Source organism: Musca autumnalis, unplaced genomic scaffold, assembly GCF_047663935.1.
Source record: "Musca autumnalis isolate F117 unplaced genomic scaffold, ASM4766393v1 scaffold_3, whole genome shotgun sequence".
NCBI lineage: Eukaryota > Metazoa > Arthropoda > Insecta > Diptera > Muscidae > Musca > Musca autumnalis.
The window spans coordinates 145,485,270-145,502,960 of record NW_027411866.1 but is presented as its reverse complement, the minus strand read 5'-3'; the positions used below and the strand labels follow the sequence as shown (position 1 = coordinate 145,502,960).

Genomic DNA, 17,691 nt, shown 5'->3' with positions numbered 1-17,691 from the left:
ATTCCGAAATCATTCAGAAATCTGTACGAAAATTCGGAAGAAAAAATTCGCATTCCGAATTTCCCAAGAATTTTCTTCCGATTTCGTTCCGAAATTATATCAACCATTTCATACAACTTTCGTTAAGATATCGTAAGGATTTCGGATCCGACGTTAGACGAGCGTCCGAATTTTGTTCCGATTTCGTTACGATGTCGGTATTATTGGTTTGCTGGGATGTTACTTGCTGATGACATTGAAATCATGAGTCGACCAGTATAAAAAGGAAGAAGTAAAAAATGGAAATAAAATCTGTTAAAGTGGGTCTACCAGTGAACGAAACAATGGTCTTGATGATGCGTACAGAACTCGGGCCAACTGTGGAATTTCGTATTTAAATTTTTATCGTGGACTTTGTGGATATTTTTAAATATAAACTTTATTGTGTATTATTACTTTATTGTGTATTAAATTTGATAAAAATATCGACTTTTTTCCCAAAACTAAATATCTAAACTAATTTGTATTTCATTTAATCCCAATCCTAAATATCCAAATCAATTTCAATTTGATATTCTCAAAAAGAAAATCTTTTATTATTGTTTTCAAAAATAATTAAGAAATTATCTGAAATTTGAAACTGCCCCATATTTCCAATACATGAAATGAAATATTGAAAACTGTAATGTAATATTTGCTGTTGTGAGCGGAAAGATCTGTCGTTCTTCCGTTTGTTTTGCAAGTTTGTATTCACTTTCCCGGCTTATCGCTGACAGCAGAACAAATAGCCAACGCTACAGATTTTGCAATTTACGTAAAGACAATATCGCCGGGTTAATATTGAAAATGAAAATCAGCAAAATTGTATTAATCAGTACATTTTCATTCGAATATCAATGGAGGCTCACCTGATATTTTTTGAAATTTGCTGTGAAAAGTAAAATCCAGCTATAAATAGTGGAAGTATCGCTAGCGGAAGGTACATTTCAACAGTTTGAACACTCGGCATAAGAAGTGCAGCAACGATTTTGGGAAATTTGAAACTAAGAATGAATCCATTGGGAGTTGTGTGCTTTGTGGCCCTTGTGGCTGCCGGCGCTTTGGCCAATCAATCGCAGGACTATAGTCCAAAACCATCGCAGTGGTTGAAACCCAATGAATTGGAAGCAACACCATCTTTGAATGAGCTCACCTTTGAACAATTGGAGAATATGCCATTGGAGAAGGGAGCCAAATTGATGCGTAAACTCTGTAAGTTGTAAACATAACTAAATAGGCTTTGTAACAAATATTGCTAACAAATCTCTTGTTTTTTGCTCCCCAGATCACTTGTCCCAAATCGATTATTCCGTGTCACCCAACTTTGTGCCCAGCCCCAGCAATGTCCCTGTCTACATCTTCAACAGCAAAGGTGAAAAGGAAACCTGCAACTTGAACAACTACGTCAACATTGCCAAGGAAAAGCCAACATTCGGTGATCAGGAAGTTACCGTTTTCATTACCGGTCTGCCCCAATCTCTGGATGATGTCAAGAAGGCCAACACCAAATTGATCCAAGCCTACATCCAACGTTACAGCCAAAAACCCGAAGCTCCCCAAGGTGAAGACCAATCCAGATGGGACAATGAGAAACCTGTTGGCGGTCATTTGGTTGTCATCGATTTGGGCCATGCCATCACCAGCGTCGAACGTTATGCCACTTTGGATGTCAAGGAAACCGGTAAAATGATTGCCAAGACTTTGGCTGAATTGGAAAGAGAATGCAATGTCGATTTGGAAGACATCCATGTCATTGGTCAGGGTATTGGTGCCAATGTTGCCGGTTCTGCTGGTAAGGCTTTCAAGGACATTACCACCCACAAATTGGATCGCATCACCGCTTTGGACCCCGCCAGCCACATGGGCAAAGATCCCAAAGTTTTGGCCGGTGTGTCTCGTGGCAGTGCTAGATTTGTTGATGCCATCCACACCTCTGCCTTGGGTATGGGTACCACCCGTCGTGTTGGCGATGTTGATTTCTTCCCCAATGGTCCATGCCAAGGTGTTCCCGGTAGCCGTAATGTCATCGATGCCCAAGCTCGTGCCACACGTCTCTTTGCCGAATCTGTTCGTCCCGGTAATAGCCGCAACTTCCCTGCCGTCGAAGCCAGCTCCTTGAAACAGTACAGAAACAACGATGGCTATGGCAAACGTACCTACATGGGTATTGCCACACATCGTGACATTTCCGGTGACTATATGTTGGAAGTCAACGAACAGAGTCCCTATGGCAAGAGAACTCCAGCCCACAAACAAAAGTCATACCATGGTGTTCATCAGGTTAAAACTGAAAACTATTAAGTTTCCGGAAGCCCCCACCTGTGGAAATGACTTTGAAATCAATCTGTGAATATGTATTTATCGAAATTTTGACGTTATTCCGAATCTGTGTAGTTTTTAGTTTAGAAGAAAAAAAACCGAGCAATTATTGATTTTATTGAAAATAAATTCTGAGCATAGTTAAAAAGTTATTCAAGTTGTTATCTTTTTATCTCCAAACATTCGCTGAAACTTCTTTTGATTTTTTAATAGTCTGACTAAACACATTGTTTTTTTAAATATTTTATTAAAAACATAACAATTATTAGTGGTGAAAATTTGGCAGCAAAGGGTAAATGCTGGGAAGAGTATAGTTTCGGACCTCGCCACAGATCCTCGTCAGTTACCAAGTTTTGGTATTAATTTCCGTTTGAAAGACGTCGTACAGAAGCAGTGATATCCGCTATAGACAAAAATTCCATCAATTGGAATAAACAAGCGTCTTTTCCTAGTATTTGACAAATTTCGGTAACAGAATTGAGGCCAATTGAAAGATCAGAAGGTCTTCTTTAATACTGGTCACTTTTGTTAAAATGTATCCAACCAAATCGGATATATTCGCCATTGCAATTAAGATTAAACAGTTTAAAAGTGGAAGTGATAGGCGACTATTTCGACGTTGTTAAACACTTACCCAACCTATTTTGCATAATTTTAAAGCTCATATTGTCAGGCTTTTATTTATGGAATACCGCTACTAGAAGCTGGGAAGTTTTTTTTCAATTCCTACCCTGTGGAATCACAAAAATCAATAGGCTTCTTCCATTTGGGAAGCCAAATTTCGTGACAGTGTTATCAAAATTTTAATTTTAGCGCGATTAGACATATGGAGGAACACACTTAGCCAGATCGACTAATTTCGTCGGGAAATTAATTTTGGTCGAATCGTCACGAAATTTTGGCCGTTAATGGGGGACCCGAAGGGGAAGGAGACTACTGATTTTGGTGATGGCCAGATAATATTCAGGCAAAAAACTTGTTTTGAGAAAAGGGCAACATTTTTCCAAACCGAATATCTCAGCTTCTATAAAGAGTATGCCAAAAGCAAATCCTGACAATGAGAGAAGAAAATATCATCTTTGTAACGATGTAAAATAGGTTTTGTGATAGTAGGCTTTCGTGATAGTAGGCTTTCGGAGCCGTAGTCGGAGTATTCGAGTCGGAGTCGAGTAATTTTGGTGGAGTCGGATTCGGAGTCGAAAACAAGTAAAAAAGTATTAGTCGGCTTTGCGGACAGAGATATTCCCTCAGCCTATGTGAACTGAAACTTTCATCTACGAACAGATCGAATGTATTTGGGGTCTTTTCAGAATGTTGTGGCCCTTTTTGAACATTTGAACTTACAGACAAAAATGTGGATTAGGATTAAAGTTCAAAAGTGTTGCGGAGGAGGTACTTGACCGACATAGTCCATCGAATACCATCGGTATACATTTCCAAATATCTTCGAACAAACCCTAAACTGCACTTAAACACAAATGTTGAACTTTTGCAGGGGATTACTAATATGGGCTATTTTAGAAGTTAAATTAAATTTGGACAAAATATTAGAAGATCCAAAGTTTGGACCAAATTGGTTACCCCGTTCAAGAAAGTGTATCGTACATACCATACATTTTTTTAAATTTTGTGGGCTATTTTCTCAGGAAGTATTTACTTGGCCCTGAAAAAACTTATGGCATCGTAAAGGGGGTCAGTAAATGCAAGTTGCTTAAACAAAAGTCAAAGTGATTCGAGAGCAGATCTTAAAGTGAACTTATCCGAAATTTTGTGTGAGAGGTACCCGAAGGAGTGAACAAATGTAGACCATATTCGAACCTGATCTATATCTGGTAGATATATTAGGATGTATAAAGTATGGACCAAATCAATCCCTTCTAAGAGTTGTCGTACGCACAAATTTTCCGAACATTTTCGAACTTTTGTGGGGGAGGTACCGGAAGGAGTGGACCAATATAATCCATCTTTGGACTTGAACTAAGTTTGGACAAAATATTACGAAAGCCAAATTTTGGACCGAATCGGCAGATCCGTTCGAGAGTTATCTTGCGCTCCAACAAGTACACACGATGTAATAGGACTATTTTGCAAATTTCAGGCTATTTTGTCGGGAAGTGTGGGCTTGCCCCTGATGAAGGTTGTTACAACAAAAAGTTGTTACAACAAAAATCAAAGCGATTCGAGAGCTGACCCTAAACTGAACTTTTCCGAAATTTTGTGTGGCAGGTACCCGAAGGAGTGGACCGATTGAGTCCATATTGGCACCTCATCTAAGTCTGGTAGAAATTTCACGATGTGCAAAGCATGGACTAAATCGGTTACTCCGCTCAAGAGTTATCGTTCGCACAAATTTTCCGAACATTTTCGAACTTTTGTGGGGGAGGTACCAGTAGGAGTGAGCCGATATGGCCCGTCTTCGAACTTAAACTAAGTTTAGGCAAAATATTAAAAAAAAAAAAACATTGTTCCACAACATCCCATAAGGGACAAGGGAGACTTCTCTCATATCAATGAGTGCACCCCGATTCATATTTAGCTCAATGATATGGGACCTACTGTTTATCGCCGAGTCCGAACGGCGTGTCTTAAGACACCACTTATGGCGAAGTTTTTCAAGGCTGAAATACTCAGGAAATGTCGCCAACATTACTGAGGGGTATTTTGCCACCGTTGAAAAATGTTTGATGTTGCCTGGCCGGGGAATCGAACCCCCGACCTTCTGCGTGCAAGGCGGGCGTGCATACCATTGCACCACGGTGGCAACCAGGCAAAATATTACGATACCTAAAATTTGGTTCGAATCGGTTGATCCGTTCGAGATTTATCGTGCACACCAGCCAGCCAGACAGACGGACATTGCTAAATCGACTCCAAATTGTCTGAAACGGATTTCGTCCAAACCTACTTGGGGTCTAAAGCCATTATTTCGATGAGGCACATTTTGCCCGTAGCATAAATGCTGAGGGTATAAAAATAACTCGACTCCGACTCCGGGCAACATTTTTTCCTACATTTATCAACACACTGTTTATTTTACTCTTATATGAAAAAATATTCGAACAAAAAATGTACATATTACATAAAATAAAACTATGAAAACAAGTAGTCAATAACTATATTATACTCAGTTAGAGGATGAGGCAAAGGATATTTACTATCATTTGAGCTCCACCATAAGCAATTTCTATGTATATTTTGCCATGTCAGTGTGTCTGTTGAATTTTGTACGGAGTTTTACATATTATGTGCGCTGAGTACATAATGTATTTTTAGACATACCGAGCATTAGTAAATGTACTTGTATGTGTGTTAATGTTAGATTCTAATATTTAGTGTTAGATATAATATAAACTAAATGTTGAGTTTCTTTGCATCCGTGGAGGAAGACACATCAGCTCGCGTGTTTTCTTTCTTGGTTTTTTCCCGTTGTTTTCTTTGGGTACATTTTGTGATGCGACGAGGAGTCCGTAGCAGGTACCCAAACAAATATTTGTTTGCGCCCAAACATATATTTGTTTGCGCCCAAACATATATTTGTTGGACCCAGGACCTAAACATATGTTATGTTTGGGACTGTTGCAAACATATATTTGTTTGCTACAAAATATGTTTGGGACATATGTTAGATAGGCCTTTTTTTAAGAGATTAAGATTAATATGTCGTCCTATAGAAAACCAATAAGTATTTTTATTGAATACCCATTAATCTTCTTATGGAAGACCAAAAAGTCTCCTCATAGAGAATCCATCAGTCTTCTCATAGAACTCATCAGTCTTCTCATAGCCTAAGCTAATAAGTCTTCTCATAGAGGACAAATAAGTCTTCTCATAGAAGACCATTAAGTCTATTCATAAAATATCAATAACTCTTCTCATTGAAGACCAATAAGACTTCATATGTCTTCTTATACACACAGAAAAAAGGCCTCTCTAACATATGTCCCAAACATATTTTGCAGCAAACCTACACGTCGTATGATACGAAGAAATTGGTAGTATGTAGCGTTTTCTGTTTGTTCTGCCCTTGTCGGAAAAGGCCGTAAGTCCACAAAACGTACAACTTTGAGTACGAAAAGGTCGTAAGTCCACAGGAAAATGTATACTTTAAAAGAATACTACAGCTAATGTAGTTCAGATATAATGTTTAACGTCATTTATGGTTGGGGTACAATGCGAAGAACTTGCCTACACCTTTGGATGATAATCGGATGATATTTGGCGGAGCCAGTGGACCAAACTTTTGAACAAAAATGTGATAATTTCTATATTGCAACGAAAACTTACATTTGAAATCTATTTTACTCTATAAGCGAACTGATTATGAAAGATGGACTTCTGGCTTTTCATTGATACTAATTGGGATGCTGTATGTGTCCAAATACCATACATATTGCAAAATTTGTGAAAAATCCCAAGTTTTTATTGTTTTTTGTTGATATCTTACTTAATATTAAAAAAAAAAAATCAAGTATTTTATGATGTGCTCATACGGAATACGTCCATTGTGCTTTGCAAAATAAAAATATTGATGTTTCCGCTGGTTATATTGCATTTGTAAGCCGAGCCATATTATCATACATTTGTATGTATTCGGATCATAATTTTTTAAAAGTTTTAAGAACGCTTAATTTTTTGATACCATTCCGATGACGCAAAAGTGACGGGTCTGTGTGGGTTAAAATACACGCCAAATGGAGATCATTTGTTTGAACTGAACTTACAGGATCAAAGGATTATAAGCTATTTTACCGAAATTGGTCCTGCATAAATTAAAATATGCACTAAAAATTAATTTTTGCCAATTTTAACACCATTTGGTAATTTTCATCCCCAAATAATATCCGATCATCATCCACAATTATTATTATCTTTTAAATACGTCCTCTAGCGTGATTACGGATACACAACAAACAATTAAAACGGTGGGACACCGTATATATTAGGATAAAACTCTGTTATCTGACCATGTTCATCAATATAATTGGCATCACCGGAGCATTTATGCTAACGAGGGCATATACCCTTTCATACGGGCAAAATGTGCCTCATCGAAATAATGGTTTTAGACCCCAAGTATGTTTGAACGAAATCCGTTTTAGACAATTTGGAGTTGATTTAGCCATGTCCGTCCGTCTGTCTGAGTGGCTGGAGCCCACGATAACTCTCGAACGGATTGCCGATTCGGTCCAAAATTTGGCCTTCGTAATATTTTGTTCAAACTTAGTTTAAGTTCGAAGATAAGCCATATCGGTCCACACCTTCAGGTACCTCCCCCTCAAAAATTCAAAAATGTTCGGAAAAATGTGGCCACGATAACTCTAGAAGGGAGTGACAGATTTAGTTCATACTTACGCACCAGATATAGATAAGGTTTGAATATGGACTATATTTGTCCACTCCTTCGGGTACCTCCCACACAAAATTTCGGCTAAGTTCACTTTAAAACCTGCTCTTGGCTCACTTTGATTTTTGATGAAGATACTTAAATTTGCTGCCTTAATTATGACGGTAAAAGTTTTTTTTTCGATTGCTTGAGTGGAGTATTCCCCCATTGGCTCAACTTTATTTATTACCCTCTATTACAGAGAGTAATGTTTTTCAAAACGAACTGACAGTGTTGCAAAATTTTACTGATCGCTTCCAATATCATGATTTCATCCCGGCGAAGGGAATTATCAATTGGCTTCTCAGTTTTTGAAATGATGCCTTTTTAGTGAAAAACCGAACTCTTTAAGTGCCTAGTATTCCCAAATGTATGAGAATCACACTCACTTTTCGGCTTTTCCAAAGAAACACCAAAATCAAAATATTCTGCAACATGTCAGCACGTATCAACTAAGAATTCGTCGAATTCTGTGAGTTGAAAATAACATCACCACAGTTGCCTGTGAGGTTGTTATTGGAATTTTGTTTTTAACAAAGCTCCATGCGCCCGTACCTCGGCTGTTTTTTGTTTGTTTTGTTTATTGTTGAAGATTCAATATCATTTTCGATTGCTTGAGTGGAGTATTCATTCCCCCATTGGCTCAACTTCATTTATTACCCTCTATTACAGAGAGTAATGTTTTTCAGGCACTAGGCACTTAAAGAGTTCGGCTTTTCACTAAAAAGGTATCATTTCAAAAAATGAGAAGCCAATTGATAATTCCCTTCGCCGGGATGAAATCATGATATTGGAAGCGATCAGTAAAATTTTGCAACACTGTCAGTTCGTTTTGAAAAACATTACTCTCTGTAATAGAGGGTAATAAATAAAGTTGAGCCAATGGGGGAATACTCCACTCAAGCAATCGAAAATGAGATTGAATCTTCAACAATAAACAAAACAAACGGTAAAAGTTTTTTTCAGAGGCAAGTCCATACTTCTTTAGAAAACACCCCGAAAAGTGTAAAAAACCCCTATGACATCATATGTAGTGGCTGGAGAACACGATAACTCCCGAACCGATCAACCTAAATTTAGAATTTAGATTACTGTTTGAGAGTAGGAGTATACGAGTCGGAGTCGAGCAATTGTGCTGAAGTCGGAGTCTGAGTCGAAAACAAGTAAAAAAGTATCAGTCTGCTTTGCCGACAGAGATATACTCTCTGCCTATGTGAACTGAAACTTTCATCTACGAACAGATCGAATGTATTTGGGATCTTTTCAGAATGTTGTGGCCCTTTTTGAACATTTGAACTTACAGACAAAAATGTGGATTAGGATTAAAGTTCAAAAGTTTTGCGGAGGAGGTACTTGACCGACATAGTTCATCGAACAGCATCGGTATACATTTACAAAGATCTTCGAACAGACCCTAAACTGCACATAAACAAAAATTTTGAACTTTTGCAGGGGATGTACCTTACAGAGATTACTAATATGGGCTATTTTAGAAGTTAAATTAAATTTGGACAAAATATTAGAATATCCAAAGTTTGGACCAAATTGGTTACCCCGTTCAAGAAAGTGCATCGTACATACCATTTTAGTGACATTTTTTTAAATTTTGTAAGGAAGTACTGGAAATTGTATTGCCCATCTTCGAACTGAAAATAAGTTTGGACAAAAACGAAGGCCAAATTTCGGACCAAATCGGTTGACCAGTTCGAGTGCTATAATGCGCTCCAGCCACTACACATGGTGGCATAGGGATTTTTACAACTTTCGGGCTATTTTCTCAGAAAGTATTAACATGAATGCAAGTTGCTTCAACAACAAGTAAAAAAGTATCAGTCGGCTTTGTCGGCAGAGATATACCCTCAGCCTGTGTATATTGAAACAATTTTTCCCAAAAAAACGTATGTATTTAGGGGGTTTTAAAAATTTTGGGCGTTTGAACCGACAAAAATGTTGATTAGGATTAAAGATCAAAATTTTTGCGGAGGAGATACTAAAAGGAATGGATTGATATTGACCATTATGGAAGTGGATCTCCAGCCACTACATATGGTGCCTATGGGGTTTTTGTTTGCTCAAGAAGTATGTACTTGCCCCTGAAAAAACTATTACCATCGTAATTGAGGCAGCGAATGCAAGTTTCTTCAACAAAAATCAAAGTGATTCGATATCAGGTCTTAAAGTGCACTTATCCGAAATTGTGTGTGGGAGTTACCGGATGGAGTGGACAAAAATAGTCCATATTCGAACGTGATCTATATCTGGTAGATATATTAGGATGTGTAAATTATGGACCAATTCGGCCACTCACTTCAAGAGTTACCTTACGAACAATTTTTCCGAATAATACTCCCTGAAGATGGAATTCATAGAATTTCGAAATATTGGAGACAATAAATAAATAAACCAAATTTATAGACCTCAAGCTCGAGTAAACTTTATTTATCAACAAATAAAAAGGTCGAAGAAAACACAAAAATAATTTTTCCGAATATTTTTGAACTTTTGTGGGGGAGGTACCTGAAGGTGTGGACCGATATGGCTTATCTTCGAACTTAAACTAAGTTTGAAATAATATTACGAAGGCCAAATTTTGGACCGAATCGGCAAATCCGGCACATGGTGCCATAGGGATTTTTACAACTTTCGGGCTATTTTCTCAGGAAGTATGGACTTGCATGAAACTTGTACCGTCATATGGAGGGCAGTGAATACAAGTCACTAAAACAAAAATTAAAGCGATTCGAGAGATGGCCCTAAACTGAACTTTTTCGAAATTTTGTGTCGGAGGTACCCGAAGGAGTGGACCGATTGAGTCCATATTGAAACCTTATCTAAGTCTGGTACACATTTCAAGATGTGCGAAGTATGGACCAAATCGGTTACTTCCTTGCAAGAGTTATTGTGCGCACAATTTTTTCGAACATTTTCGAACTTTTGTTTGGGAGGTACCGGAAGGAGTGGACCGATATAGCCCATCTTTGAACTTAAACTAAGTTTGGGCCAAATATTACGAAAGCCAAAATTTGAACCGAATCGGTTCATCCGTTCGAGAGTTATCGCGCGCTCCAGCCAGCCAGACAGACAGACGGACGAACATTGCTCAATCGACTCCAAATTGTCTGAAACACATTTCGTCCAAACATACTTGGGGTCTAAAACCATTGTTTCGATTAGGCACATTTTGCCCGTATGAAAGTGTATATACCCTCGTTAGCATAAATGCTGAGGTTATAATTAAAATAGGATCCCCAAATTGCGTCGTATGGTATAAATATAAATAAATAAACTATCGATATCCGCAACGTTTAAAAAGTGAGCAAAGGCTATAGACGGGACGGGACCGACTATGTGATACCCAACACCGGAGATATTCGTTTTAGAATAAAATGTTGAGTGTTTCACCAAATAAGTTTTTTGTCAATTCCAACCTCTGAATATTATCCCATCAACACTAACATCACTAGGCTTTTTCCTCTCTGAAATCACCATCAACCCCCGAAATTTCGTGACGATCTAATAAATATTGCGACCAGTCCGAAACATAACATATGTTTGGGACCTGCAAATAAATATATGTTTGCGGGCAAACAAATTATATGTTTGGGTGCAAACAAATTATATGTTTGGGTACAAACAGACATTAGTTTGGGTGCAGACAAATAAATACAAATCCAAAAGCCACAAAAAAACAAACACATGCACCAGTGGGCGCTTAATGAGAGAAAGGGAGCTGAAATTTCAATGTAAAACACATTGAAATGTATGCTAACAAAGAAATAAATAACTGACTTTAATAAAAGAAAAACTGAATGAAATAGTTTATAAAAATTACACTTTTAAAAAGAAAAAATTATATAGAAACTTCGCTGAACGTTTCTCTTTAGTTGTGAAATAAAACACATTTTCCTCAAAGTTGAAATCATTAGCGGGAAATCGGCATCTGGAATCAAATGATTATATAATGAAATAAATAGGTACATCCATATTTCAAATGTATGTATATATATGAAAAATGTGTTGATGTAATTACCAATATTATATGCGATTTCTTCCTTGTCCAATAAAATACTTCCATTCACTTTTTTTATTCAATTATAAAATGTATTGGGCATTTAATTTACTAGAAAGCACCATTTCTTTAAGAAAACAGAAAACACTGATTTATTCACTCACTTTACCGTCTTTACTCAACGATTGTATTTAGAAAACTGAAGAAAAAACAACATAATTAATACCATTTTCCTTTTCCTCTTCGCTTGCTATGTTGGTTAACAACAACAAAGCATGAAACACACGTGTTTGGCCGCATACCCACCACCAAGGCTTCTGCGTCTCCTATTACACCATACACCCCTGCAAACATTTTTTCAAATTTTTAATCGCTTAAAGATAATCTGCGATTCGCGGGGAAGATCAATTCAATCGCGGAAGAGCGCGCCTAATGATAACCTGCGAATCGCCGTAACTGTGTCCGGGAAGCGAATCGCGAGGAAGAATCGCAGATTAATCATCTGGAAGATCTTCAGAAGATCAACATGTAAAGAAAAATTAAAAAAAGAATAGAACAATTGTTTTTTGTTTCTTTTATTTGTTGTTTAGTTTTCTGCGTTTGTTTTCTTTTCTGCTTTGTTATGGTTTTTAATTATTCCTTTATGTTGTGGTTATTTGTTATAGGCACTGTACTCAGTACTGTTTCCTCAGTCACTATGTTGTCTTTTGGTTAAACTTGGCAAAACCTGGACATGTGTTATTTGTCAATACTCATAATATTATACGTGCCATTTATATCAAAGTTCTGCAGAAAGTGTATATGAGAATTATATGCAACAAAATCAAAAATGCTAGTAACAATCATCTGTTGCTCTTCCAGAAGAGTCTTTTGTGATTCCCAACGGCGATCATTTTAAAAATGTAAGAAAAAAATGTAAACAATCACCCAATGATCGCCGTGGGGAATCACAGAAGATTAATCTAAGCGAACAATCTTCCAAAAATTGAAAAAATGTTGGCAGGGACATGGCTCTTTATTATAAAAAAGCATTCCGCAGCCGCGAGAGCCCTGTTGTTACTCTCTTTCTCTCCACCCATAAAAAATATGCTCTAACATAAAAAAAAATGTGTTGGTACCCAAACAAATAAAATTGAGATATGTTACAAAATGTTGCAAACATATCGTCACCATAAATGCCCGAAGACGTAATCCACAAAATCAAAACATTACAGGAGAAGCAAAAAACGTTATGAAATGAAAAACTGTTTTATGGAAAAATTATCTTATGATGTCTAGTATTTGGGATATCATCAATCCTATACGAATGGGAGTAATTAATGAAACCAAAACCACGGAAACACTTGGTTTTGGGATCCGTCATTGCAACTAAATCTGCAATATTATCACATTTTCCGAAATGCCATTTCTGGAATAGGATCGTTATTTGTGAACGTAGAAGCTTGAAATTATGCCAACGAATGTATTTTAGCTTTGTGTATCAGATCCCATCAAAAAACGAATTTCGATTTGCGTGTGGGTTACGTCTTCGGGCATTTATGGTGACGATATATTTGTTTGGACACAAACAAATTATATTTGGATCCAAACATATATTTGTCATAAAAGACCAAAAAACTTGGCATAGAAGACCAATATGTTTTCCCTTTGAAGCCCAATTAACCTTCTCATAGAAGAACAATAAGTCTTCTCATAGTAGACCGATAAGTCTTCTCCTAGAACACCAAAACAGAAAGTCTTACCATAGAAGAGCAATACTTTTTTTATAGAAAACTAAAAAGTCTTCTCACAGAAGACGAATAAGTCTTCTCATAGAAGACCAATGTCTTGTCCTAGAAAACCAATAAGTGTTCTAAAAGAAGACCGATTCTTCTTGTCCTAAAAGGACAAGAGGCCCTTTTGGTATAAGACCATTCAAATTTAATTAAAAAGTCCAAAATTTATAAAAATGCAATTAATTTGTTTATTTTTCATATTTTGTCGAATATCGATATCCATTAAATCAGGCAAAGTAAATTTAAATTAAACGGAACTAAAAGCGCAATACTCTTCTAAAACTAAAGAACTAAATATTGGTCCATGTCAAATAATCAGATCACTTATCCAGGTATCTCATTGTTGTAGCGTTGCCGCAAAGTCCAGTTTATTCATCATCTTCAGATGAAGAGGATGAAGACTTCTTCCATGACTTGGAGGAAGAACGTTGGCGTTGTTGTTGTTGTTGCTGTTGTTGTTCAGCCTTAGATTTTTGGGCGGGAGTACGTTTACCGAATGGTTTGTGAGAATCAACTTCCAAAATGTAATCACCTTCCAAATCATCATCGCATTCGATACCCATGTAGACACGCTTGCCATAACCATTGTGTTTCTTGTAGCTTTGGAGAGACTCGGATTCAACAGCAGGGAAGTTACGTTCATTGCCGGGGCGAACAGATTCGGCAAAGTAACGGGTGGCACGCATGCAAGCTTCAACAACATTATTAGCACCGGGAACACCTTCGGAAGGACCGTTGGGGAAGAAATCAGCATTGGCAACACGAGCAGGAGTACCCATACCATGGGCAGAGGTGTGGATGGCATCAACAAAGATGGCGTCACCACGGGCCAAACCATGCAAACTTTCAGGATCTTGGGAGTACAATTTGGAGGGGTCCAAGGCAGTGATGCGGTACAACTTGTTGCCAGTCAAACGTTTGAATTCTTTGCCACATTCACCGGCAACATGGGCGGCAGTGCTTTGGGCAACAATGTGGATGATGTCCTTGCGGCAATCCAATTTGGTGATTTGACGAGCGATCTTGGCACCAACTTCGGAGGCATCCAACATGGCGTGTTGTTTCAAGTTTTGTAATTTTTCACCCAAATCGATGATCTGGAAGAGAAGAAAAAAAAAACGAATTATTCTATGGTGAAACTGCTTGGCCAATGTAGTTTTTAACTTACCACCAAATGTCCGGAGGCATGCTTGGGGGTTTCCCATTCAGAGTTGTCATCATCGCGATAAGAGTTGGAGTTGGATTTCTTGTCATGGCGGTCGTAGTCGTATGAACGGGGCTTTTGTCTTTGGGCATTGTAACGTTCCATGTAGGCTTGGACGAGTTCATGGTTGGCCTTTTCAACAGATTCACAGCTGCTGGCTGGTTGACCGGTGATGAAAATGGTAACCTCCTGCTTGCCAAAGTTGGGTTGTTGGTTGGCAGTGTCGGCAAATTTGTCCAAAGTGGTAGATTCCTTTTGGCCATTGGATTTAACGATGTAGACGGGTACACTGCTGGGATTGGGGGCATAGGATTGAGGCAAGGGGTTGTTGATTTGGGAGACGTGGTCTAGAAGAAAGAAAATATAAAATTAGAGATTTAAGTCCATGCTTACTAAAGAAATACTTACAAATTGTCTTCAACAATTTGGCGCCCTGCTCCAGTGGCATGTTTTCCAAACTCTTAACGGAAACCTCATCCAAGGCTGGTGTCTTTTCCAATTGGGAACGGGACAACCATTGCGATGGTTTCATGGACGAAGACGACGACGAGGATGATTGACGATAATGTTGATTTCCGCAAACAGCGGTTGCCAACAAGGCTACCACGCAAAGAGCTTTCAAAGGATTCATAATTTTCTTTGATTTTCTTCGGCCTTCTTCAAAGCTCTGTTATATTTTTCCGTTAAACCGTTAACCGTTAATTAGAACCTTGACCAATGAACGTAAGCAGTGATCTGTGTTGATTGTTGAATCGACTCCATTATTTTATAGTCATAAAATTTAGCTGACATAAAATATTTAGTACCTTTGGGCAATGGTGTTACAATTGTTCCACATAGCTCGACCGGCATTTTGCGGGCTCATCAATTTGTATCTGTTTAATGGAAAATTATTGAAATGCATCGCCAATCAATACTCAATGGCTCGTGCGGAATAGTTCAGCAAAAAATTTATTATAACAACTTTCATTGGTTCCGTTCAATATCAGCTCGTTGTGGTTGGATTAATTGCGGGACTGGTCATTGACTTTTCTAATCAAAATTTTTTTTTTGCCAGCTGCCGGCCGATTCAGTCTGTAATGACAGCTGCAGTTGTTTCTAATGATGATAAGCAAACAAATTGTTGTAACATTGTTTCGATTTTCGTTTCATAACCATGTGTGACTAATGTTCTTTTTAGTGAAAATAGCCGAAGTACTTGCGAAAATTATTTTTACTTCTTGAAAATATTTCGGTGGAAACCAAGCCCATAAATAATAAGAATCATATTCAAGTGAGAAATATGTGGTGTTTGGGAAATAAAAACTCGAAGTAAGCAAAATCTATACGTGCCGGGGGGCGACCAAGGCCTAAAATTCTTTTTAGGAAAGAAGTAAAGATATTTTTTTCAAAAGAAAAAGCATACGTAAAAATTGTTCGGATCCCAAACAGATTATGTTGTACTTACATAGGTGATCATCTCCAGAACGTTTGTTGCATAGACCGAACTAAGAATATATTTTCAACCTCAGCCTTATTTTGCTTTATTCCGGTAATTTTGGATACTATACTTTGAGAGATCCCTCGTAACTTGATCAAGCCATCGATGTCTTGGTCTTCCAACTTTGTGTATAATCGCCACGTATAACAGATATATAACAGTTTTATAACGATTGTGACAAAATCGTTTTTGAAGAATAAATGACCATTGCTCAGGATCTAGAAAAAACTTTCCAGACCACTTTCCGGAAATGAAAATCGATACAATTTTCATTTGAGAAAAAATGAAAAAAAACTATTTTGGAAAAGGATGATTTTTCAAGAATATATGTCTTGGCCTATTACTCAGGATCTAAAAAGGAAACGGCTATATGGATGGTACCGCTGGAAAGCTGACGACTTCTCCTTTCCAAAAGCACTAATGAGTAATAGGCCAAGACATATATTCTTGAAAAATCGACCTTCTACAATGAAATGCTTAGTGATATGAATTTTTGGAAAGAAGATATCATCAGCATTCTAACCTTACCATCCTCATAGGCGCACCCTTTTTAGATTCTAAGTAATAGACCAAGACATATTATATTCTAGAAAAATCGCCCTTTTTCAAAATAGTTTTTTTTGCATTTTTTTCTCAAATTTTCTACAATTAAATGCTTAGTGCTACGCATTTTTTTAAAGCTTTCCACGGTACCATTCATATAGGCACAACTTTTTAGATACTGAGTAATAGGCCAAGACATATATGCTTGAAAAATTGATCTTCTTCATAAGAGTTAAAAAACAACAAATAAAAAAGTATCAGTCGGCTTTGCCGACAGAGATATACCCTCAGCCTATGTGAATTTCATCTATGGACAGATCGAATGCACTTCGGGTCTTTTCAGAATTTTGTGGCCCTTTTTGGATATTTGAACTTGCCGACAAAAAGGTGGAAAGTGTTGCGGAGGAGGTACTTGAAGAAATGGGCCGACATAGTCCATTACGAAAGTGGATCTTATTTTGGGAGTCATATGTTTTCGATAGATATAGCACCCACTTCTCATTTTAGTGGGTCATCGTATAACCTTTGGAAGCATAGACTTGTCTACGGAAAACATAATATCGCTGTAAAAAGGACCACAACGAACAACATCGGTACACATTTCCAAAGGATCTTCGAACAGATGCTAAAGTGCACTTAGACACAAATGTTTAACTTTTGTGAGGGGGGTACCCTAAAGAGTGGACCGATGTAGGCCATTTTAGAAGTAAAACTAAATTTTGGACAAAATTTTAGGAGATGCAAAGTTTGGACCAAGTTAGTTGCCTCGTTTAAGAGATCCCGTGCATCCATTTTAGTGACATTTTTTAATTATTGGGGGAAGTACCGAAAGTTGTGGACTAGGGTTATGACTTTTTTACAACCTCATATTCCTGTATCATATTTTGATGAACTTTTGCCTAAGATTAGATAAAATCTTAATTATAAGTTGATTCAACAAAAAAAGCTCACGCACAAAAA

The 17,691-nt window shown here is 37.5% G+C and overlaps 2 protein-coding genes across 2 annotated transcripts; one reads left to right on the top strand and one right to left on the bottom strand.

Moving 5' to 3' along the window:
- Positions 1-660: 660 nt before the first annotated feature.
- LOC141397858 (vitellogenin-3-like) lies at positions 661-2,489 on the top strand. The gene is made up of 2 exons (XM_073974672.1): positions 661-1,230; positions 1,304-2,489. The coding sequence occupies exons 1-2, from the start codon at positions 1,029-1,031 to the stop codon at positions 2,317-2,319; spliced, it is 1,218 nt and encodes a 405-aa protein (XP_073830773.1). The 5' UTR covers positions 661-1,028; the 3' UTR covers positions 2,320-2,489.
- An 11,179-nt stretch (positions 2,490-13,668) lies between these two features.
- Positions 13,669-15,456, bottom strand: LOC141400193 (vitellogenin-1-like). The gene is made up of 3 exons (XM_073979645.1): positions 15,117-15,456; positions 14,673-15,055; positions 13,669-14,601 (listed from the first exon to the last, which is right to left on the bottom strand). The coding sequence occupies exons 1-3, from the start codon at positions 15,337-15,339 to the stop codon at positions 13,873-13,875; spliced, it is 1,335 nt and encodes a 444-aa protein (XP_073835746.1). The 5' UTR covers positions 15,340-15,456; the 3' UTR covers positions 13,669-13,872.
- Positions 15,457-17,691: the final 2,235 nt, after the last annotated feature.